Below are 24589 nucleotides of genomic sequence, written 5' to 3'. Positions count from 1 at the left end.
AAACTTTACTATGGGAAAGTTGATATGTTGACAGTTCATGAAGCCAAGGGAAGCCAGGCTTCCCCAAATATTTGACCAATACAAAAAATATAAATTATAAAATTATTTATCTTTCGTCTCTCTCTATGTTTTCATAATTCTTTGTCAATTTGCAAGTAAGTGGCTGAATCTCACCGGAGAAATCATCAGAGCGAGGGAAACAGCGCCCCTCTGTCTCAGTATTTGTAGCCCATGTATCTGATGCTGTCTGGACCAAAGGAGTATAACATGCCGCCGTAGCGTTTGATTGATTCATGCCAGCAAGCATTTGGCCTCCCTTGATAATTTTTAAAAATAAAATAATCAGCCAATCAGCATTGAGTGGGCTCAACTGTGGGTTGTCCTGGTGCAGCAAAACGCTCCCCAAGGGAGGCCAGTTTGTATTTGGCTTCAGACCAATCAACTCACTTCCTAAGCAAAACCTAATTTTCATAAAAACGTGTCTGTTTCTGGTCTACTTGTGTTGATGTCCTGCAGTAACTAGCTTGCTAAATCGTCCCTTTCCTAAGCCATGGATGGAGATTTGGACTTGTGGTTTTGACTTAATTCTCTGTACAGGCCAATGATTATGATGGCGATTCTGATCTAACCATAAATTAATATGTTGTGCCACTGTCCTGAGACGATTGAAGTTCAACATGGAGCGTAGTAGGCTCACGTTAACTAGCTAGCTAGCTAACTTAGATAGTTCTGTGGTTCATTGTTGCCCATGCGAGTAAATTAGGCTATCAAGCATTTTAGCTAGGTAGCCTATGACAACAAAAACTCAAAGTGTACTGTATGACAGAGCCATAGACCGTTTTGCCAACATGAAAGAGAGGAGGATGGCATTGGCGTTCAACTAGTCTACAAGAGTCCCAAAAATGGTCCTACTTGCACGCACGCAAGCACACACACACATACAGAAATCAGGACAGCCACATGATATTTAGCAACATTGGTTGGACTAAATTGTTTTAGGTATCTTTAAGTTTGTTTTCAGTGTATTAAACTAAGCATATATAGCCTTGTTGATTTGATGATGTTTAAATGTTTAAGTTGAAATGGTGCTGGAATAGCGGAGGCAGTGATCCTGTTGTCTTTGTGCTGACTTGTGGTAACTCTGTGGTTCTAAAGCAGTAGTTGTTTAGTAAACTGTCGAAAACATTAACTTGCTTGACCATGCTGCAGGTGATATAACAGTTTGTTACATGCAATATTTGCTTTGTGGACTTCACTGGACAGATGTTGCTCTCCGGTTTTGTGATGAAACAAATGTATATGTAGTTGAATTTATTTCGCCAGTATGACTGTTATCTTTTTGTTGTCACGGCCTTATTGTATATCACAGTGGCGTAGGAACGAATGGGTTAAAAAGCAAACATAGGTTGTAATATGGATTTATTTTTTACTGGCTTGGCTTGGCTTCCTCAGTGATTTTACCCACGCACCATTACTGTATGTTGATATGTTTCAGTTTGCTGCCATATGACTGGTTTCACATTTCTCTCCAGCGATTCTAAGTTAAAATAGATCTAAAACAAGTGTCATTTGTATTTACAATTCCCTTATCCAAACGTATTACTTATTTACCTAGCTCTTATCAAGTTGTAAATTACAGTGCATGGAGAATGGTGCTAATTCTATCGAAAATAATGAAGTATATGCCTTTTCCACTTGGAAGCGGTAGGTTCGCTAGACCTTATTTATGGTTTCCTCGCACGTGAAGATGGCGGAATTATTAGGGAATTAAGTCAAAGTAAGAATACGGCGTATCTGTAGACACATCTCCACCACACCTTCATTTGTTCCATCTCCACCCCAAACCCAGCTCTCACAGTCTCACTGCAGAATTAGACGTTAATTCGCGTACTCCAAACCTCACATTTTTAAGTGTTTTTGTTGCTCTGTATTATTCCATTTCTCCAAATGTCAAATTTCTAACTTAAGGGTTAAGTTTAGGCACTCATTCCGAATGGTTAAGGTAAGGGTTAAGGTTTGGGATAGGGTTCAAACCAAAAATTCAAAAAACAGTGTCCACAACCGGGATCGAACACACAACCTTCTGATCCAGAGTCAAGGGATTAAGCCCATACACCACAACACCCTAGCCTACTTGATTGCAATAGCGCTCACTCTTACCCCTAGCGGCCGGTTTTGAAGGCATTTCCCGACGTCCTCAGAGCATGGATAGATGTCCGATTTCAATGTCAATCTTGAACGACCTGGCTTAAATTCAAGGTCAGAATAGCATAGAGACAAAAGTGCATTAAAGGGAATTATGTTCCATTTAATGCACTCAGGTCGGAATCGGGAAAACGCTGTCTGGGTATTTATATAGGTGGCTGTATCTATAGGTGGCTGTGATGATTGCATAATGTGCAGGTGGACATACATTTTACATAACGTTGTTTGAAGAGTCCAATGAGTATCCTACATGCACACACATACAGTGAGGGAAAAAAGTATTTGATCCCCTGCTGATTTTGTACGTTTGCCCACTGACAAAGACATGATCAGTCTATAATTTTAATGGTAGGTTTATTTGAACAGTGAGAGACAGAATAACAACAAATAATCCAGAAAAACACATGTCAGAAATGTTATAAATTGATTTGCATTTTAATGAGGGAAATAAGTATTTGACCCCTCTGCAAAACATGACTTAGTACTTGGTGGCAAAACCCTTGTTGGCAATCACAGAGGTCAGACGTTTCTTGTAGTTGGCCACCAGGTTTGCACACATCTCAGGAGGGATTTTGTTCCACTCCTATTGGCAGATCTTCTCCAAGTCATTAAGGTTTCGAGGCTGACGTTTGGCAACTCGAACCTTCAGCTCCCTTCACAGATTTTCTATGGGATTAAGGTCTGGAGACTGGCTAGGCCACTCCAGGACCTTAATGTGCTTCTTCTTGAGCCACTCCTTTGTTGCCTTGGCCGTGAGTTTTGGGTCATTGTCATGCTGGAATACCCATCCATGACCCATTTTCAATGCCCTGGCTGAGGGAAGGAGGTTCTCACCCAAGATTTGACGGTACATGGCCCCGTCCATCGTTCCTTTGATGCGGTGAAGTTGTCCTGTCCTCTTAGCAGAAAAACACCCCCAACGCATGATGTTTCCACCTCCATGTTTGAAGGTGGGGATGGTGTTCTTGGGGTCATAGGCACGGCGAGTTGAGTTGATGCCAAAGAGCTCGATTTTGGTCTCATCTGACCACAACACTTTCACCCAGTTCTCCTCTGAATCATTCAGATGTTCATTGGCAAACTTCAGACGGCCCTGTATATGTGCTTTCTTGAGTAGGGGGACCTTGCGGGCGCTGCAGGATTTCAGTCCTTGTGTTTCTTCCATTTGCAAATAATCGCACCAACTGTTGTCACCTTCTCACCAAGCTGCTTGCCGATGGTCTTGTAGCCCATTCCAGCCTTGTGTAGGTCTACAATCTTGTCCCTGACATCCTTGGAGAGCTCTTTGGTCTTGGCCATGGTGAAGAGTTTGGAATGTGATTGATTGATTGCTTCTGTGGACAGGTGTCTTTTATACAGGTAACAAGCTGAGATTAGGAGCACTCCCTTTAAGAGTGTGCTCCTAATCTCAGCTCGTTACCTGTATAAAAGACACCTGGGAGCCAGAAATCTTTCTGATTGAGAGGGGGTCAAATACTTATTTCCCTCATTAAAATGCAAATCAATTTATAAAAATGTTTACATGCGTTTTTCTGGATTTTGTTGTTATTCTGTCTCTCACTGTTCAAATAAACCTACCATTAAAATTATAGACTGATCATTTCTTTGTCAGTGGGCAAACGTACAAAATCAGCAGGGGATCAAATACTTTTTTCCCTCACTGTATGTCGAAAACACCCACATGCACCCACACGCGCATGCACGCAATTATAGGCTCTCAGATTCAAATCAATCAATTAAAAAAGGTACAAATACTACAATGTAGAAAATAGTAAAAATAAAGAAAAACCCTTGAATGAGTAGGTGTGTCCAAACTTTTGACTGGTACTGTATAGTTATTAGATATTCTAATATGATTTGACACAAGCTTAACAAAGCACATTGTTATATGCATTCGTATGTCTATTGAAATCCCAAAGTGGTTTTCATGTTTTCTGTTTATCTGTATTTATGCAAGCCTGACATCTGCTGTACACATTCTATAACTGCAAGCAAATATTTGGAACATTTTGCTGAATAGGCAAATTAATGGCAAGAAAATACATACAAAAAATGGTAGACCATGCACTATAGAACAAAGATTTTGCTTTCACTTTAATCTCTTCCACTACAACTTTCACCAAACCCTGTCTGCTATGGAAATCATCTGTGATGATTGTGTATTGTGCAGGTGGACATACATTTTACATAACACCTGATGTTTAAAGAATGCAATGAGTGTGCACCCTTCTGTCTACTGATCAGGTTCCTCATAATACACAGAGGTGGTTGATGGGATAGTAAAATCAGGCCCTCTCTGGCCCTGGCTTGTAGGCTTTGCCTGGCTGCCCCTTGCAGCTGTCTGAAACTGACACCTGATGAGTAAGGAAATAAGGTGTCAATAATGTTCTGTTAATAAATTGGAGCTACACTTCGACCCGTCTGCAGAGCTCCTCTACAGCAGCACAGGGAACTTGGTATGCATGTACACTACCAGTCAAAAGTTTTGTCATTTTGTCTGTCATAGTTGACGTGTACCTATGATGAAAATTACAGGCCTCTCTCATCTTTTTAAGTGGGAGAACTTGCACAATTGGTGGCTGACTAAATACTTTTTTTTCCCCACTGTATACTACCGGTCAAAAGTTTTAGAACACCTACTCATTCAAGGGTTTTTCTTTATTTTTACTAGTTTCTACATTGTAGAATAATAGTGAAGACATCAAAACTATGAAATAACACATATGGAATCATGTAGTAACCAAGAAAGTGTTCAACAAATCAAAATATATTTTATATTCTTCAAATAGCCACCTTTTGCCTGGATGACAGCTTTCCACACTCTTGGCATTCTCTCAACCACCTTCATGAGGTCATCACCTGGAATGCATTTCAATTAACAGGTGTGCCTTCTTAAAAGTTAATTTGTGGAATTGATTTCCTTCTTAATGCGTTTAAGCCAATCAGTTGTGTTGTGACAAGGTAGGGGGGGTATACAGAAGATAGCCCTATTTGGTAAAAGACCAAGTCCATATTATGGCAAGAACAGCTCAAATCATTCTAACTAAATCACAGAATGTGTCATCAGCAAAGCACCCTCACACCATAACACCTCCTCCTCCATGCTTTACGGTGGGAAATACACATGAGGAAATCATCCGTTCACCCACACCGCGTCTCACAAAGACACGGCCGTTGGAACCAAAAATCTCCAATTTGGACTCCAGACCAAAGGACACATTTCCACCAGTCTAATGTCCATTGCTCGTGTTTCTTGGCCCAAACAAGTCTCTTCTTCTTATTGGTGTCCTTTACTAGTGGTTTCTTTGCAGCAATTCGACCATGAAGGCCTGATTCACACAGTCTCCTCTGAACAGTTGATGTTGAGATGTGTCTGTTACTTGAACTCTGTGAAGCATTTATTTGGGCTGCAATTTCTGAGGCTGGTAACTAATGAACTTATCCTCTGCAGCAGAGGTAACTCTGGGTCTTTCATGAGAGCCAGTTTCATCATAGCGCTTGATGTTTTTTGCGACTGCACTTGAAGAAACTTATAAAGTTCTTGTCATTTTCCGTATTGATTGACCTTCATGTCTTAAAGAAGTGATGGATTCTCGTTTCTCTTTGCTTATTTGAGCTGTTCTTGCCATAACATGGACTTGGTATTTTACCAAATAGGGTTATCTTCAGTTTAACACTTTTTTGGTTACGACATCAATTCCATATGTGTTATTTCATAGTTTTGATGTCTTCACTATTATTCTACAATGTAGAAAATAGTAAAAATAAAGAAAACCCCTTGAATGAGTAGGTGTTCTAAAACTTTTGACCGGTAGTATACAGTGGGGGAAAAAAAGTATTTAGTCAGCCACCAATTGTGCAAGTTCTCCCACTTAAAAAGATGAGAGAGGCCTGTAATTTTCATCATAGGTACACGTCAACTATGACAGACAAAATGAGAAAAAAAATTCCAGAAAATCACATTGTAGGATTTTTTATGAATTTATTTGCAAATTATGGTGGAAAATAAGTATTTGGTCAATAACAAAAGTTTCAGTACTTTCAATACTTTGTTATATACCCTTTGTTGGCAATGACACAGGTCAAACGTTTTCTGTAAGTCTTCACAAGGTTTTCACACACTGTTGCTGGTATTTTGGCCCATTCCTCCATGCAGATCTCCTCTAGAGCAGTGATGTTTTGGGGCTGTCGCTGGGCAACACGGACTTTCAACTCCCTCCAAAGATCTATGGGATTGAGATCTGGAGACTGGCTAGGCCACTCCAGGACCTTGAAATGCTTCTTACGAAGCCACTCCTTCGTTGCCCGGGCGGTGTGTTTGGGATCATTGTCATGCTGAAAGACCCAGCCACGTTTTGTCTTCAATGCCCTTGCTGATGGAATGAGGTTTTCACTCAAAATCTCACGATACATGGCCCCATTCATTCTTTCCTTTACACGGATCAATCGTCCTGGTCCCTTTGCAGAAAAACAGCCCCAAAGCATGATGTTTCCACCCCCATGCTTCACAGTAGGTATGGTGTTCTTTGGATGCAACTCAGCATTCTTTGTCCTCCAAACACGACGAGTTGAGTTTTTACCAAAAAGTTATATTTTGGTTTCATCTGACCATATGACATTCTCCCAATCCTCTTCTGGATCATCCAAATGCACTCTAGCAAACTTCAGACGGGCCTGGACATGTACTGGCTTAAGCAGGGGGACACATCTGGCACTGCAGGATTTGAGTCCCTGGCGGCGTAGTGTGTTACTGATGGTAGGCTTTGTTACTTTGGTCCCAACTCTCTGCAGGTCATTCACTAGGTCCCCCCGTGTGGTTCTGGGATTTTTGCTCACCGTTCTTGTGATCATTTTGACCCCACGGGGTGAGATCTTGCGTGGAGCCCCAGATCGAGGGAGATTATCAGTGGTCTTGTATGTCTTCCATTTCCTAATAATTGCTCCCACAGTTGATTTCTTCAAACCAAGCTGCTTACCTCTGTAACTCAGCTGGTAGAGCACGGCGCTTGAAACGCCAAGGTAGTGGGTTCGATCCCCGGGACCACCCATACACAAAAAAATGTATGCACGCATGACTGTAAGTCGCTTTGGATAAAAGCGTCTGCTAAATGGCATATTATATTATTATTACCTATTGCAGATTCAGTCTTCCCAGCCTGGTGCAGGTCTACAATTTTGTTTCTGGTGTCCTTTGACAGCTCTTTGGTCTTAGCCATAGTGGAGTTTGGAGTGTGACTGTTTGAGGTTGTGGACAGGTGTCTTTTATATAAGATAACAAGTTCAAACAGGTGCCATTAATAAAGGTAACGAGTGGAGGAAGAGGAGCCTCTTAAAGAAGTTACAGGTCTGTGAGAGCCAGAAATCTTGCTTGCTTGAGGTGACCAAATACTTATTTTCCACCATAATTAGCAAATAAATTCATTAAAAATCCTACAATGTGATTTTCTGGAAATTTTTTTCTCAATTTGTCTGTCAAAGTTGACGTGTACCTATGATGAAAATTACAGGCCTCTCTCATCTTTTTAAGGGGGAGAACTTGCACAATTGGTGGCTGACTAAATACTTTTTTTCCCCACTGTACATATATTTAATTAGTATTTAGTAGACCTGGGGCCTTATTTATAAAACATTCATACTCAGATATTTTACCGTAAATTGTGTGTACAAGGAAAATCCACAGCAACAATCGTTATACGTTTAGATTTTGAATGAAATGTGTAGACCAGCAGTGTACACCAGCAGTTCCCAACCTTTTCCGTTCCGGGGACCACCAAATCACAGTCAAAAGCTCGAGAACCACCATTTGCGGAATATCAGATTTATTTTTACATTACATGTCTTGGTAGTCAAATTTCATCCATTTTAGCAGTGAATGTAACAAATTAAAGACCTATTATTTTTATTATACAAAGTAATGTACAATTGCTTATAATACATTTATTTTTGGAAGAGAAAACGTTTTTTTAAAACACACCGGTGTGTAAACCACAATTTCTGATATTTAAAAAAATAAGCGTATGCAGAAAGATATGCGATTGGTACATCAATTTTTTGACTTTAAAATGTATGTTATATACCCATTGATTCTTAAAGAATATAACTCATAAATGAACTTAGTTCAACTCTCGTTCCCTATGAGAACCCAAAATATACGTAGCTCTGTCTATACATTATTTGAGAGTGGTTACATTTCTCCAACTCCATCCCTCAGCTGTTTACCAAAACAGTGGTGGGTTCAACCTCTGAGTTGAACTGCAGATTGCCTTTTTAATGTTTTCGGGGGATTTTATTAGGGCATTTATGTTTGGATATTCGCTTATAGGGGGACCCATTAATTTATGTTTTATCTGTATGGAGCGCTATGTGGCATTGACACGCCCCACAACCTACCCATCGCTGAAAAAGTACAGGTTTACAGAGGTGTGCAATGTGGCTGTGTGGGTTCTAGTATTGCCAATTGGCCTGGCAAAGAGATTCTTAGATATGTATGAGAATGTATGGGTTGTACAGTGGGGAAAAAAGTATTTAGTCAGCCACCAATTGTGCAAGTTCTCCCACTTAAAAAGATGAGAGAGGCCTGTAATTTTCATCATAGGTACACGTCAACTTTGACAGACAAATTGAGAATTTTATTTCCAGAAAATCACATTGTAGGATTGTTAATGAATTTATTTGCAAATTATGGTGGAAAATAAGTATTTGGTCACCTACAAACAAGCAAGATTTCTGGCTCTCACAGACCTGTAACTTCTTCTTTAAGAGGCTCCTCTGTCCTCCACTCGTTACCTGTATTAATGGCACCTGTTTGAACTTGTTATCAGTATAAAAGACACCTGTCCACAACCTCAAACAGTCACACTCCAAACTCCACTATGGCCAAGACCAAAGAGCTGTCAAAGGACACCAGAAACAAAATTGTAGACCTGCACCAGGCTGGGAAGACTGAATCTGCAATAGGTAAGCAGCTTGGTTTGAAGAAATCAACTGTGGGAGCAATTATTAGGAAATGGAAGACATACAAGACCACTGATAATCTCCCTCGATCTAGGGCTCCACGCAAGATCTCACCCCGTGGGGCCAAAATGATCACAAGAACGGTGAGCAAAAATCCCAGAACCACACGGGGGGACCTAGTGAATGACCTGCAGAGAGCTGGGACCAAAGTAATAAAGCCTACCATCAGTAACACACTACGCCGCCAGGGACTCAAATCCTGCAGTGCCAAACGTGTCCCCCTGCTTAAGCCAGTACATGGCCAGGCCCGTCTGAAGTTTGCTAGAGTGCATTTGGATGATCCAGAAGAGGATTGGGAGAATGTCATATGGTCAGATGAAACCAAAATATAACTTTTTGGTAAAAACTCAACTCGTCGTGTTTGGAGGACAAAGAATGCTGAGTTGCATCCAAAGAACACCATACCTACTGTGAAGCATGGGGGGTGGAAACATCATGCGTTGGGGCTGTTTTTCTGCAAAGGGACCAGGACGACTGATCCGTGTAAAGGAAAAGAATGAATGGGGCCATGTATTGTGAGATTTTGAGTGAAAACCTCCTTCCATCAGCAAGGGCATTGAAGATGAAACGTGGCTGGGTCTTTCAGCATGACAATGATCCCAAACACACCGCCCGGCAACGAAGGAGTGGCTTCGTAAGAAGCATTTCCAAGGTCCTGGAGTGGCCTAGCCAGTCTCCAGATCTCAACCCCATAGAAAATCTTTGGAGGGAGTTGAAAGTCCATGTTGCCCAGCGACAGCCCCAAAACATCACTGCTCTAGAGGAGATCTGCATGGAGGAATGGGCCAAAATACCAGCAACAGTGTGTGAAAACCTTGTGAAGACTTACAGAAAACGTTTGACCTGTGTCATTGCCAACAAAGGGTATATAACAAAGTATTGAGAAACTTTTGTTATTGACCAAATACTTATTTTCCACCATAATTTGCAAATAAATTCATAAAAAATCCTACAATGTGATTTTCTGGAAATAAAATTCTCATTTTGTCTGTCATAGTTGACGTGTACCTATGATGAAAATTACAGGCCTCTCTCATCTTTTTAAGTGGGAGAACATGCACAATTGGTGGCTGACTAAATACTTTTTTTCCCCACTGTATGTGGGATTGTGAATTTCCTTGTTATATCGATGTGGTGGTGCAATATGACTATTATATTTGCTGTAAAGAAATCAGGACCAGGGAAAGATGATGCACCCAACCAAAAAGCGTGCCTGTAGAACTGTCCGCATAACTAATATGGTTGTACATTTGTGTTAGAACCCTGCAACTATTTTACTGGCCTTAAAGTCAAATCATCCAGAAAACCTTTTCAACTGTTTAGTTGTTCCTATGCATGTGTTCATGCTATCCTGCTGTTTACTCAAGGAAAACTGTTTGCCTGTTCAAAATAAAAAGTTGAATAATATAGGTGGCAATAGCCTACTCTAGTCTTTTGATGTGAACTAGAAAATGTGAAGAACCGAGATTTGGTAGAGAAAATTGAATAGAGAAAATGTGGTAATTAGGGTACTAACTGCATTGTTGGTTAAGGGCTTGTAAGTAAGCATTTCACTGTTGTATTTGGCGCATGTGACAAATAAAATTTGATTTGATTTGATACTCTGACCTTTTGATTGTGATCTAGAAGATATCTAGAATTTAGTTCTCTTTTTGAATAATGAACTTTGTGGCCTTTTATGGATCTGTATAGCCTAAACATTTTAGTTGACTGTCCATGGATATGTAAAGCTAAACACTTAAATAGCCACTGCAATATATTTATTTAATTGTAATAGGTTTACATTATAGCACAATACATTACAATACAGGGCGGTATGTGTGCATGTTTGTTCCAGTGCGCCTGTTTTGCGCACTAGACTGGTTACGCTGGATTACGGAATAAACTCTGTATACTGTGATTTACCCTCCTGCGCCTGACTCCTTCAAATCACGCATCACGCATCACAGAATCTCCCACCAACTATGGAGTCAGCGGGAGAGGAGCGCATGCCTGGATTCGTGGCACGGGTCCAGGAGCATTCAACAATGCTAGCCAGCTTGGGAGAAGCGATGGATCAGGTTCTCCAATGCCTGGAGAGGAGAGGACCCGATCTGTCAAGACCAGCTGGGCAACCGGATCCAGCCGCCCACACCCCAGCACCCAGAGGGATCCATATATCCCGACCAAGGGAGTTCGACGGGAAAGCTGCTCTCTGCCAAGGATTCCTCCTCCAACTGGAACTCTACTTCTCCAGCATCAGGCCGGCCCCATCGGAGCGGGAGAAGGTGTCCGCCCTCGTCTCCTGCCTCTCAGGGAAAGCCCTGGAGTGGGCCAACGCGGTCTGGAATGAAGGAGGAGCCGTGTTGGACAACTACAGGGAGTTCGCTCGCCTCTTTCGGGCTGTCTTCGATCACCCGCCCGAAGGTCGAGAGGCGGGGGAGCGGCTGGTCCTCCTGAGGCAGGGGACAAGGACTGCGCAGGACTTCGCCTTGGAGTTTCGGACTCTAGCAGCTGGGTCCGGGTGGAACGAGCGGGCCCTTATCGACCACTTCCGGTGCCATCTGCGGAAGGACGTCCGAAGGGAGCTAGCCTGCCGGGACACCATGTTGTCCTTCACGCAACCGGTGGACATGGCCACACTATCATACATCCCGGGTATGAAGAACGTGAAGGCAGACACATTGTCATGGCTGTATGACACAGAGGAGAGGCCCTGAGACAACACCCCGATACTCCCGGCCTCCTGCAATGTGGCACCGGTAGAATGGGCGATGGACGCGGATATAGAACAGGCGTTACGCACAGAGCCATCTCCACCTCAGTGTCCAGCTGGGCTGCAGTACGTGCCTGCTCTTATCCATGATCGTCTGATCTACTGAGCACACACATCACCCTCCTCTGGTCACCCAGGTATTGGTCGTACAGTGCGCTGCCTGACCGGAATGTACTGGTGGCCTAACTTGGCTAAGGACGTGAGGGTGTATGTCTCCTCCTGCTCGGTGTGCGCCCAGAGTAAGGCACCTAGGCACCTCCCAGCAGGTAAGTTACAACCTTTACCAGTTCCACAACGACCATGATCTCACCTGAGTGTTGCTTTCCTTACCGATCTTCCCCTCTCCCAAGGTAACACCACCATCCTGGTCGTTGTGGACCGCTTTTCCAAGGCCTGTCACCTCCTTCCTCTGCCCGGTCTCCCCATGGCCCTGCAGACTGCGGAGGCCCTGTTTACACACGTCTTCCGGCACTACGGGGTACCAGAGGATATAGTGTCTGACCGGGGTCCCCAGTTCACATCCAAGGTCTGGAAGGCGTTCATGGAACGTCTGGGGGTCTCGGTCAGCCTGACCTCTGGTTTCCACCCCAAGTCTAATGGGCAGGTGGAACGGGTAAATCAGGATGTGGGTAGGTTCCTGCGGTCCTACTGCCAGGACCGACCGGGGGAGTGGTCGCTGTTCTTGCCATGGGCCGAATATGCCCAGAACTCTCTCAGGTCACTCCAATGTGTTTTAGGTTACCAACCGGTTCTGGCACCGTGGCACCAGAGCCTGACCGAGGCTCCTGCGGTGGATGACTGGTTTCGGCGCGCGGACGAGACGTGGGGACGCTGCCCACGTCCACCTCCAACGCGCCATGCGTCATCAGAAGGCCAACGCTGACCGCCACCGCAGTGAGGCCCCGGTCTTCGTACCGGGTGATCGGGTCTGGCTCTCGACCCGGAATCTGCCCCTTCGCCTGCCCTGCCGGAAGCTGAGCCCACGGTTTGTGGGGCCGTTGAAAGTCCTGAGGAGAATCAACGAGGTTACCTATAGGTTATTACTCCCCCATGATTACCGTATTAACCCCTCGTTTCATGTATCTCTCCTCAGGCCGGTGGTGGCTGGTCCGCTCCAGGAGTCTGAGGTGCAGGAGGTCCCTCCGCCTCCTCTGGACATCGAGGGGGCCCCGGCGTACTCCGACCGTTCCATCCTGGATTCGAGGCGTCGGGTGGGGGGCCTTCAGTACCTCGTGGAGTGGGAGGGGTACGGTCCGGAGGAACGGTACTGGTGAGGGATATCCTCGATCCCTCCCTGTTGCGGGATTTCCACCGTCGTCATCCGGCTCACCCTGCTCCGTGTCCTACTGGCCGTCCCCGAGGCCGGGGTCGGCGCGCTGCTGGAGCTGCGCGTGAAGGGGGGCGGGGTACTGTCACGACTTCCTCCGAAGCTGCCTCCCCTCCTTGTTCGGGCAGGCTTCGGCGTTCGTCGTCACCGGCCTTCTAGCCAATGCCGCTCCATATCTCATCATTCCTTTTGTCTTGTCAATTACACACACCTGGTTCATATTCCCCTCATTAGTATGTGTTTAAGTGTTCCCTCTGCCCCCTTGTCCTTGTGGGTGATTGTTCTTTGTGAGGATTAGTAGCTCGGTTGAACTAAGTATTTTGTATTGCCGGGGTATTTTCCCCGTGTGCATGTTTGTTCCAGTGCGCCTGTTTTGCGCACTGGACTGGTTACGCTGGATTACGGAATAAACTCTGTATACTGTGATTTACCTGACTCCTTCAAATCACGCATCACAGGGGCGCTGGGGTCCTTGTTGTTTTTTAAGGAACTCAGTCCAGCTTTAAAAACTTACTCTTGAAAGTTGTAATAGCAGAATGCACAAGGTGCAATTTCGAAATTGGGTGGTGCATCATCAGTTCCTCTTATAATGATAGTCATTGCATACCTTAGAGAGTTATTTATAACTTGTCAGAAATAGCCCATGTCAGCAAAACAATTTTTTATTTAGGTTTTTTAGCCCATAGATAGTAATTTTTTTAGACACTCAAATATCACATGAATACACATTAGACATGGCAAAATGTATAGAATATCAAGAGAATTTGCTTTAAAAGTGCAACATTTTCTTTGCACCCCATGACAAAATGTGTAGAATAGCAGGAAATAAGCTGTGGGCGCAGGAGGGTGTGGGATATTCCCCAATGCTGGAAGGGGGGCCCCGAGTGAAACAGTTTGGGAACCCCTGTGCTAAATGACCAAATGTTAAATGTTAAAATTGCTACATAATCACTGAATTCCTATGAAAGATTATCCACTGTGAGAATGGTCCATTCAAGACTCTCCCCATAACTCTTGTCAAGTCCAAACTGTCAGACATTAGATCTGTCAACATTAGATTAGGGCTACCATAATAGTTGACATAGTTAATCACAAGTCCATTTATTCAATGGCGTCTGCTACAAAAAGGCTTTTATCTTCCGGAAAGCTGAATGTTCTTTCTCTTTACCTGGTATGTGCTACTCTATGAATGTGCTTACTCTCTGCCTGATATTATTTGCATGCACTGACAAAAGCCCCTAATTTTACTATCCACAAGCTGCTAGTGTAAAGTGAAAAGAGGCTCTGATGGTAGCTTATCAAATAGCACCAATGTTCCATGACAAGATATTTGGAGGGTGTAAATCACCCTGAACCTTATATACGGTATACTTACTATGACGAGTTGGCTGAATTCTGTTCACCTCACTGGTTAGTTGTTCAATTGCATTTTACTAATAAAGTACACATGCTTCAGAGGAATTAATCAAATATGTTTTTCTCAGAATATGCCTGGATCATCGTTGTTTAGCATAATTTAAGGGCACTTTGTGTTACATGGGTCTCCTGATAAAAATAAACTATACACACTGACCAAGGGAAACATGGTGACGGCACCCATCAAGGAGCCCAACTGCACCACTGCTCCACACCACACGAGAGCACTGTGGCCCTCATCACGGAGGATCACTCCAATGATCACCTTAACATAGGACAAAGTGAGGACGAAGAGGATCCAGGAGCCCACCTGAGAAAAGGGACAAGTATAACATTTACTTATTCAATCCATTGTAATCTTTACAATATACTGTATGTGTAATAATTATTTCCATGAGATGTAGAGTCCTCTATGTTATGCTTTCATCTGTAGCATATAACTACAGTGGGGTCCGAAATGATTGACACCCTTGATAAAGATGAGCAATAATGACTGTATAAAATAAATAATCCACATACTGAGCTATATGGGTTGTTGTTTTTTAAAGGGGAAATTATCATATTTTATACTAATACAATTGCTCAGAGAATGAGATTTTGTTTAACAATTAATACATTTGTTTCTCAAAAGGTAGGTGTCAAAATGATTGACATCCTTAAAGATTCTTATAAATAAAGTAGTCAAAAGTTTAGTATTTGGTCCCATATTCCTAGCACGCAATGACTACATCAAAATTGTGACTATACACACTTGTTGGATCTATTTGCAGTTAGTTTTGGCTGTGTTCTATTTTGTGCCCAATAGAAATGAATAGTTAATAATATATTGTGTCATTTTGGATTCACTTTTATTGTAAATAGGAATAGAATATAAACACTTCTACATTAAATGTGGATGTTACCATGATTACGGATAATCCTGAATTAATTGTGAATAATCAATGAGAAAGTTAGATGGTCAAAGGTCACACCCCCAATACATGCTAACCTCTCAGCATGAGGGGGGAGGTTAGCATGTCTTTTTTTTTGGATCAGCTTAATATTGCAGATAGATTGTATCTTCTATCAATGTAATTGTCTGCATCACTTCCAATCCCCCATATTTTTTATATATATACTCCCCTTTATTACTTTTCAACCCTGCCATCCTTTCCCTACTTGGAGTAAATTAGTGAACAACAATGCTCAGGCCTCTACTTCCGGTCTATACTTACTATCTACTCCTTATGGACACAGTTCATTTTACAATAATTCTATTATATATATATACAGTGAGGGAAAAAAGTATTTGATCCCCTGCTTATTTTGTATGTTTGCCCACTGACAAAGACGTGATCAGTCTATAATTTTAATGGTAGGTTTATTTGAACAGTGAGAGACAGAATAACAACAAAAAAATGAAGAAAAACGCAAGTCAAAAATGTTATAAATTGATTTGCATTTTAAAGAGGGAAATAAGTATTTGACCCCTCTGCAAAACATGACTTAGTACTTGGTGGCAAAACCCTTGTTGCCAATCACAGAGGTCAGACGTTTCTTGTAGTTGGCCACCAGGTTTGCACAATCTCAGGAGGGATTTTGTTCCACTCCTCTTTGCAGATCTTCTCCAAGTCATTAAGGTTTCGAGGCTGACGTTTGGCAACTCGAACCTTCAGCTCCCTCCACAGATTTTCTATGGGATTAAGGCCTGGAGACTGGCTAGGCCATTCCAGGACCTTAATGTGCTTCTTCTTGAGCCACTCCTTTGTTGCCTTGGCCGTGTGTTTTGGGTCATTGTCATGCTGGAATACCCATCCACGACCCATTTTCAATGCCCTGGCTGAGGGAAGGAGGTTCTCACCCAAGATTTGATGGTACATGGCCCCATCCATCCTCCCTTTGATGCGGTGAAGTTGTCATGTCCCCTTAGCAGAAAAACACCACCAAAGCATAATGTTTCCACCTCCATGTTTGACGGTGGAGATGGTGATCTTGGGGTCATAGGCAGCATTCCTCCTCCTCCAAACACAGCGAGTTGAGTTGATGCCAAAGAGCTCGATTTTGGTCTCATCTGACCACAACACTTTCACACAGTTCTCCTCTGAATCATTCAGATGTTCATTGGCAAACTTCAGACGGGCCTGTATATGTGCTTTCTTGAGCAGGGGGACCTTGCGGGCGCTGCAGGATTTCAGTCCTTCACGGTGTAATGTGTTACCAATTGTTTTCTTGGTGACTATGGTCCCAGCTGCCTTGAGATCATTGACAAGATCCTCCCATGTAGTTCTGGGCTGATTCCTCACTGTTCTCATGATCATTGCAACTCCACGATGTGAGATCTTGCATGGAGCCCCAGGCCGAGGGAGATTGTCAGTTCTTTTGTGTTTCTTCCATTTGCGAATAATCGCACCAACTGTTGTCACCTTCTCACCAAGCTGCTTGGCGATGGTCTTGTAGAACATTCCAGCCTTGTGTAGGTCTGCAATCTTGTCCCTGACATCCTTGGAGAGCTCTTTGGTCTTGGCCATGGTGGAGAGTTTGGAATCTGATTGATTGATTGCTTCTGTGTACAGGTGTCTTTTATACAGGTAACAAGCTGAGATTAGGAGCACTCCCTTTAAGAGTGTGCTCCTAATCTCAGCTCGTTACCTATATTAAAGACACCTGGGAGCCAGAAATCTTTCTGATTGAGAGGGGGTCAAATACTTATTTCCCTCATTAAAATGCAAATCAATTTATAACATTTTTGACATGCGTTTTTCTGGATTTTGTTGTTGTTATTCTGTCTCTCACTGTTCAAATAAACCTACCATTAAAATTATAGACTGATAATTTCTTTGTCAGTGGGCAAACGTACAAAATCAGCAGGGGATCAAATACTTTTTTCCCCTCACTGTATATATATATATATATATATATATATATCATTTATTTTTTTGCTCCTGAACTTCTTCTACTCTCAACCTCTCCGATCATTTTCATGATGTCCATCCGGTTTTATATAATAATTTAAATTGAAAGATTCTAATTTTTGAATCCGGTGTCGTTTTGCGTGTCAGTTCATAAACACTATGCCATGGGATCGGTACGTCAAAGATCTCTTCCCAACTATTTTGCAATCTATATGGGACGGCTGTCAATCCTTTGGTCCTTAAGTGAAACTGATATACTTTTTTATTTATCACAGTTTTCCTTAACCAATTATGTTATTTAATGCAAGGCCGACAGACAAGTTCCTTACTTTCTCCCCTTTCCACTTTCCTCTTCCACTTTTGCGGTAAGGCTGCAATTATTTGGTTGTAATTTTGGGTAGAGCAGACATTTCCATATGTTTTTGTTAGCTGCATGTGCGACATAACTCCACCAGTCCTCTGTAGCTCAGCTGGTAGAGCACGGCGCTTGTAACGCCAAGGTAGTGGGTTCGATCCCCGGGACCACCCATACACAAAAATTTATGCACGCATGACTGTAAGTCGCTTTGGATAAAAGCGTCTGCTAAATGGCATATTATTATTATTATATCATTTACGAAGATTATACCTTTTTTAAACATTCTGTCAAAAAATAAAGGTTTTTTGTCAATTAGTATATTTGAATTTAACCACAATATTTGTTGCATTATTTGTTCTGTCGTTTCTGGAGGATTAAATTGAAATTGCAACCAACTTTCTATGGCTTGTTTTAGAAATAGTGATATTTGGGAGATGATTTCCTTTTCAAATAACTGCAAATGAGTTGTTGTAATCTGAATAAAGGGAAAAAGGCCTTTCTTGAACATTGGGTGAGACAATCTTACTAATTTGCTTGAGAACCAGTTCGGATTTAAGTATAACTTTTGTATGACTGAAGCTTTTAGTGATAGGTCTAATGCTTTAATATTTAATAATTTCTGTCCTCCGAATTCATATTAATTATATAAATGTGCCCTTTTAATTTTGTCTGGCTTGCCGTTCCAAATAAAATTGAATATTTTTTTCTCATATAATTTAACGTCTTGGGGGTATGATCTTTGAACCTTTTTTTTGCCTACAATATACAGTAACTAAGTATTTGAATTATTTATTTTATAGTCATTATTGTGCATCTTTATCAAGGGTGTCAATAATTTCCGACCACACTGTACATTATGAATTTATGTTGTGGAAACTTACAATGAGGAAGGTTCCTGAGGTTTCGTTGACCAGCAGAGGACATGGACTCAGCACTGCCATGCCTATGATGTAGGCTCCAACCCCACTGCCAACCACCGTGAGAGCCCCCAACAGCAATAAGGACCTGTAAAAGGATGACAGTAACATTATCAGTATTAGTGGGTTAGGAGGTGCAGTTGAATAAAAGTCCCATTTTGTTTGCCATAAAATAAGCCTACAAATAGGCCTACATATATTACGTTGATAATGTGTAAATTAAATAACGATTCATTCATATTTATTGGAAATACATTTGAACAAAACTGACCTTGTTGGGAAAAACATGGCAATGAAGCAGGCTAGAGGGTTGGACACTGCAGCCATGGTGGCTGATAAGTGGTAGGCACTGTTTCCATAGGGCAGACAAGAGTAGGACTGCACTGAGGGAAGCACAACGTTAGTCAGGCCATTGACCCAGGCCAGGATGAAGAACATGTACAGCACCTGTATCCAGCTGTACGTCCCGGTCCAAAAGTTGCTTTTGGGCTTGATATCAGACTGTTTGATCATGGGCTTCTGCTCTGTCGGGTTCTTCTGAGCTGCCTCGCCTTTCTCCAGCACCCCGTTAGGGTAGCGAGCATTTGGGCGTTCCCGGGCAACGGCAGGGTGGTAGTTCAGCAGGATGAAGGCTCCCAGGCACACCAACATCATGGCACTGAGGAAGAAGAAGAACACCTCAGCTGAGAAGTTGGCCGGCTGGTAGTGGGCCTGCAGTTCGTAGCTAACACTAACTGAGCCAGTGTCATTTATCATCCGAGTGCTGTTGTTACAGTGGACCACCCCCACCCCCTGGATCAGGGCTACCAGGGCGGGTAGCAGGCCACTGACGCCCTCCCCCACGAAGTAGGTGGTGAGGTACTGGGGCTTCAGACGCATCATGAAGGGCAGGAAGGTGACAGAGGAGGTGCAGTCCACAGTGGAGAGGAAGAAGGTAAGGAGGAGGAGGGCCACGCTGCGTGGGACGCCCACCACCACCAGCGTCTCCTTCCAGAAGAAGGCCAGGAGAAAGCTGGCCACCATGCCCAGGGAGATGATCACATAGATGACCACTGTCTCGTTGAGCGCCCTGGGGCGGAAGCGGTGCATGAGGGTGATGAACAGGGGCCCCACGTTGGCCATCTGGATGAGGACGGATAGGTAGGATGGCAGGTACCAACCCTCTGGGATCTGGGGCACGATGAGAGGCAGCTCTACCCATAGTCCATTGATAGACACCCAGGAGCCCATGCCAAACAGGCAGGCCAATATATGGATGAAAAGTGACATTGTGAATCTGGGTGCTGAACACTGGTGTGCTCGCAAATGGGTTCTAGAATGAGATAGAAATAAATGAGTTAGGGCAGTACAAAATACAATGAAATGATCACATTAGATTATATTTATACTTTGTCTGTTATTCACAGAAATGTACTTTGCATATAGAAAAAAGCAATGTGTTCTAATGTTGAATTGATGCAACACTTGAGGTATAAGAGTAGAATGCCAAATCCACAACAATGGCCCACACAAACACGTGTCTCGACCACATCTAGTTGAAAACGAGACATTGTCTCACTCACCCCGTGCAGCTGGTAAGGAATACTCCTTCCAGGTTAGTGACTTATTCCTGTGTTTACTCAATGATTGCTCGGGTATGTGACATTTAGTACCCCCATAATCTAAAAAGTCTACTTAAAATCTAAGTGCATTTACTTTCTCTACTGAAAGTGCAGGCTATTGGTTGAAATGCAGGTAAACACACTAATGGCTTAAAACATAACCATGATGTTATTGGTTAAAATGCAGGCTTGTAGCACTTCAGTAAACATTATCATGATGTCTATGGTGGTTGGGAACCATTGTCCCTTTACCATACATTAACCATAAAAGTTATAAAATCGTGTTAGTCATCCGATGCGGACCCCGCACATTTCACCTTAGTTTAATCCCTTTTCAGCTAAGCAAATACCAAACATTCTTTCCTGGTAGTTATTAGTCAGCTGAATATATTTAGGAGCCAAGTGGCTCAACTCATTGAGAAAAGAGTCTACTTCTGGTAATGTAAAAAAAATACATGCCAAATGATTTCCCAGTATCTTTTAAGACAGGATTCAATCTCAGGTGTGTTATAGAGCTGTCTAGTGCGCTGTTCTATAACATGCTTTGGATTGAATCTCGGCCTTACATAAATACATTTTAAAACGTTGGGTTTTGTAACCGAGGGTCCAGTGTCGTCTGAATGTGTGTTGATTTTGGCCACTTAAACCTGCAGTGTCATCTGGGAGGTGATTCTTATCAGTTGAAGCTCTCTACTAAAGATGACAATGTCGAATTCTTACAGATTTTTACAAGGCTTCAGATGTGAAGTAACAAATGATTATGTAAAAAATGCATTAGTGGAAATCACTTTCTGATGCTTTCAATACTGAAAGACCTGCCCAATATACCTTGTGACAAAGTTAATTGGACACTGGACACTGTCAGGGTTGCATTTCCTTACTCTACTTAAAATATCACCATGAAGCAGCCTAAAGGTAACATGTGTTACTTATACTGTAAAAGTATTGTATAACTACTATGAAAACATCTGAGCAGGATATTGTTTATTGACAAGGAAACCAGCTTGCTGCAGTGTCTTTGATCTGGTACAAAAACAACTCAAAGGAATGGAAAACAATTATAGGAAATTACTTTATGTTACAGCGTGTCCTCTAAGTTAAATATAAGGTGTGATGAAAGCAAGACATTGAAACAGATGTCCCAGACTTTTATGTCAGCAGAAATAACATTTTCAGGTAAAAATTTTCAATTTTACCTAAAAGTCCAAAAAAGTAGACTACACGTCATATATGAAAAAGCATGTATCATAACCATAAATAACACATTTTTCTAAATATATTCCGTCTATTTGAATTATATTTTACACCTTTGCAAGTACACAAAGTAAACCAAAAAAGAGTAAAGATTGTTCACTTCATTTTTTGAAAGTTAACAGTAAGAAGAGGATATTATGCATCCGTGCACATATACTCACGTTGGGTAGACAGCAGGGAGTTCAGTCAGAGGTTCTGCAAAGCAGAGAAGCCAAAGTCCAATGCATTGAGTCTTGCAGTGAGGGATTCCTCTGAGGGAACCTGGGGATTATAGCCCCATTCCTTGGTGGGTGTGCTTTTGTCAACCAACCAAGACACGTTTGAGCTGATATTTCATCCACAGTTGTTCCCTCAATATGGACATTTGAGGACATGTTTCACTGAGACATCACATGTAATGGTTTACAAGAATTACACCAACACCAAGAATTTCATTATTTATTTTCAACTTATGGCTGAGTATCTAAGCATTTCTCTAATTCTCCCTAAGGAGATCAAGCAAACTAGCGAAGCTGGAAGATGGAAATACAGTAGAACTAGCTATAAGGCTTAGAAAGTTTTGTTGTTCCGATATACACAAATTCCATCCATTTCTCCAGAGCTCAAATTAGTTTTAAAATGGTTTGATCTTTAACTTTTGTTGAGGTAATACTTAATTACTTTACTTTTCACTCATTTCACTTCCTCGTCAGTTCACAAACTGCTTTGCAGAGGAAGTTCAATTGGTGATGGATCTTGAAATGTAATCTATAACTCCAGTAACAGGTGAAATATTTACCAAAGCAATAAAGCATGCCAGACAGTGCTTTCACTTTATCGTCATAGTGACGTCTACTGGAATGTTGACCAAACTACACTAAGGACTAAGCAAAACTGTCCTGAATGTAACAAAACAGATCGGAATAAAATTCCATAGGAAAACATTATACATAATGAATTACTCAAATAATTAATGATAATTTAGGCCAAAAGACCATCCTGGTTAAATCGCACGTCAAATGCTCATTCATATACCTCAATAAGAACTCTTCTGTAACATTTCCTGAGAATGCATAGGAACAGGATGAGACCTGTGCTTTGCATTAGGGCTTTGTTCACCCATAACAATGCAACTCTTGTGAAGAGGAGTAATAATGAGTCTCAAGAGGCAACAGAAAACCTGCTACCTCCACCCTTCCGGTCATTTGAGCCAAGTACTAACTACTTTGCCATATGGTCAAACCTTACAAAACAAATAGCTATTGGTTGGAAGTTAAAATTGCAAATCTCATAGAAAAATGAATCAACCTCGATGATTCAATCTCAGAGTAGGTGACATGCATTATGTGGTGATTCAACATCACATTCTGAGGAACAAAAAGTTACAGTATAGATTTAACACTCCTATCTTTTATTGGTTTTCCAAACATCCCCAACTTTTGATGTCAATTGATTTTGAATCACCAGATCTGAAAGGCAGACAGTCAAAAGGATTGTTAATACAGCGATCTAAACATAATTAGCTGATTGTCAACCAAATATGACCTAAGGCAGGAAAGAAAGATTACAAACGGCCACATTTTTTAAAATCGAAATGTAAATCAGTGCCTGAAAAACTAGTTAAATCTTCCATTTCACATTAAAAACCATTATATACAAATGTTGTCATATAGTAAATGTATAGTAAAATATTGTCGCCATCTGATGAAAAGCTAACTCAATTTTTTACAATTTTTATTTTTATTATACATTTATTGAAAGCAGTAACTTCCCTCAATGTACATTTCATGACTAGGGCCAAGAAAGTGTATTCAAAATAGCTTGATGTTTCATAATTTACTTCAACATTACCGAAATGTTTTAGATCGCAAGATAACATTTCATTTAACTGAAGGAAGGCTTACATTTGGCATTGCATTTGGTATGGTTAAGAATTCAAAAAATGGTCATCAAAAAGGATTCAACACCAAATTACATGGATGATGATATGCAACAGGAGACGAAGGCATTAGTAGAAATAAATGACAACATTGTGTATGGAGAAATAATCTGGAGGGGAAATAAACTAGTAATTGTTCCTAATTATCAGGACAACACAAAATAAGCTTCAACTATAAATCTCTCTGGAATGATGATTCTGACATGGCAGACAATGATATACGAAGTGGCAGACATGAGGGATATATAAATATCTCCTAGAACAGGCAAATTCAAAACATGGACCTCAAAGCCAGTTCCACTGCTGATTTTCATTCTTCCCCTCTAATCAAGGACTGATTTAGACCTGGGACACCAGGTGAGTGCAGGTAATTATGAGGTAGAACAGAAAAACAGCAGTACTCCAGGCTTGGATTAAAATACCCCTGTACTAGAATTGTTATTTAGCTTTAGGATAGGCATTTGTATTTAAAAACTGTTGCGTTAAACAGCAAATGTGCCTACTCTGGTCTTCGCACGTGCCAACAGCTGGCCGATACAGTGCGGGCAGGCTGTGCTGGTAGGCTAGTCTACATGACATTATTATGGATAAGAGCGATAATCTGTTTATTTGTCAAACGGCATTCAAGCATCGATCATCATGTCACCAGAATAAGACCATTGCTATTTATTGGAAAGGAGCATCAAGATTCCCTTGAACTTGAACCACCCTGTGAAATTCATAATTTATTTAATCTGTAGCCTAATAAACTGCACGGTTTCCCCGAGATGTAGTGGGAGGACCACACACCACATAGTCGCACGACTCCCAAGTTTATTTCGATATGATGATTATGTCAATATTTGCGCATAAAGGCGTTTCCGCTGCCATTTCTCGCATTCATTTTACAGACACAAAAATATCCCACCATGTCGAACTAACAAATAATCTGTC

The 24589-nt window shown here is 41.8% G+C and overlaps 1 protein-coding gene across 2 annotated transcripts in view; it reads right to left on the bottom strand.

The window, feature by feature from the left end:
- Positions 1 to 23005, bottom strand: part of LOC121586265 (riboflavin transporter 2-like) — a 31640-nt gene extending 8635 nt beyond the window's left edge. Inside the window, exons 1-4 of one of the 2 annotated variants that reach the window (XM_041902833.2) lie at positions 21900 to 23005; positions 19155 to 20195; positions 18848 to 18971; positions 14875 to 15027 (exon numbers count right to left, since the gene is read on the bottom strand). In XM_041902833.2, the coding sequence (XP_041758767.1) occupies positions 14875 to 15027; positions 18848 to 18971; positions 19155 to 20152 (1275 nt within the window). In that variant the 5' untranslated portion in view covers positions 20153 to 20195; positions 21900 to 23005. Of the gene's footprint in view, positions 1 to 13986; positions 15028 to 18847; positions 18972 to 19154; positions 20196 to 21899 lie in introns of those variants that run through there. The other variant, XM_041902831.2, reaches the window with a different exon arrangement.
- Between the last annotated feature and the right edge of the window lie 1584 nt (positions 23006 to 24589).

This window comes from Coregonus clupeaformis, chromosome 17 (genome assembly GCF_020615455.1).
Source record: "Coregonus clupeaformis isolate EN_2021a chromosome 17, ASM2061545v1, whole genome shotgun sequence".
Taxonomy (NCBI): domain Eukaryota; kingdom Metazoa; phylum Chordata; class Actinopteri; order Salmoniformes; family Salmonidae; genus Coregonus; species Coregonus clupeaformis.
The sequence above is the reverse complement of the archived record's forward strand: the minus strand, read 5'-3'. Positions and strand labels throughout refer to the sequence as shown.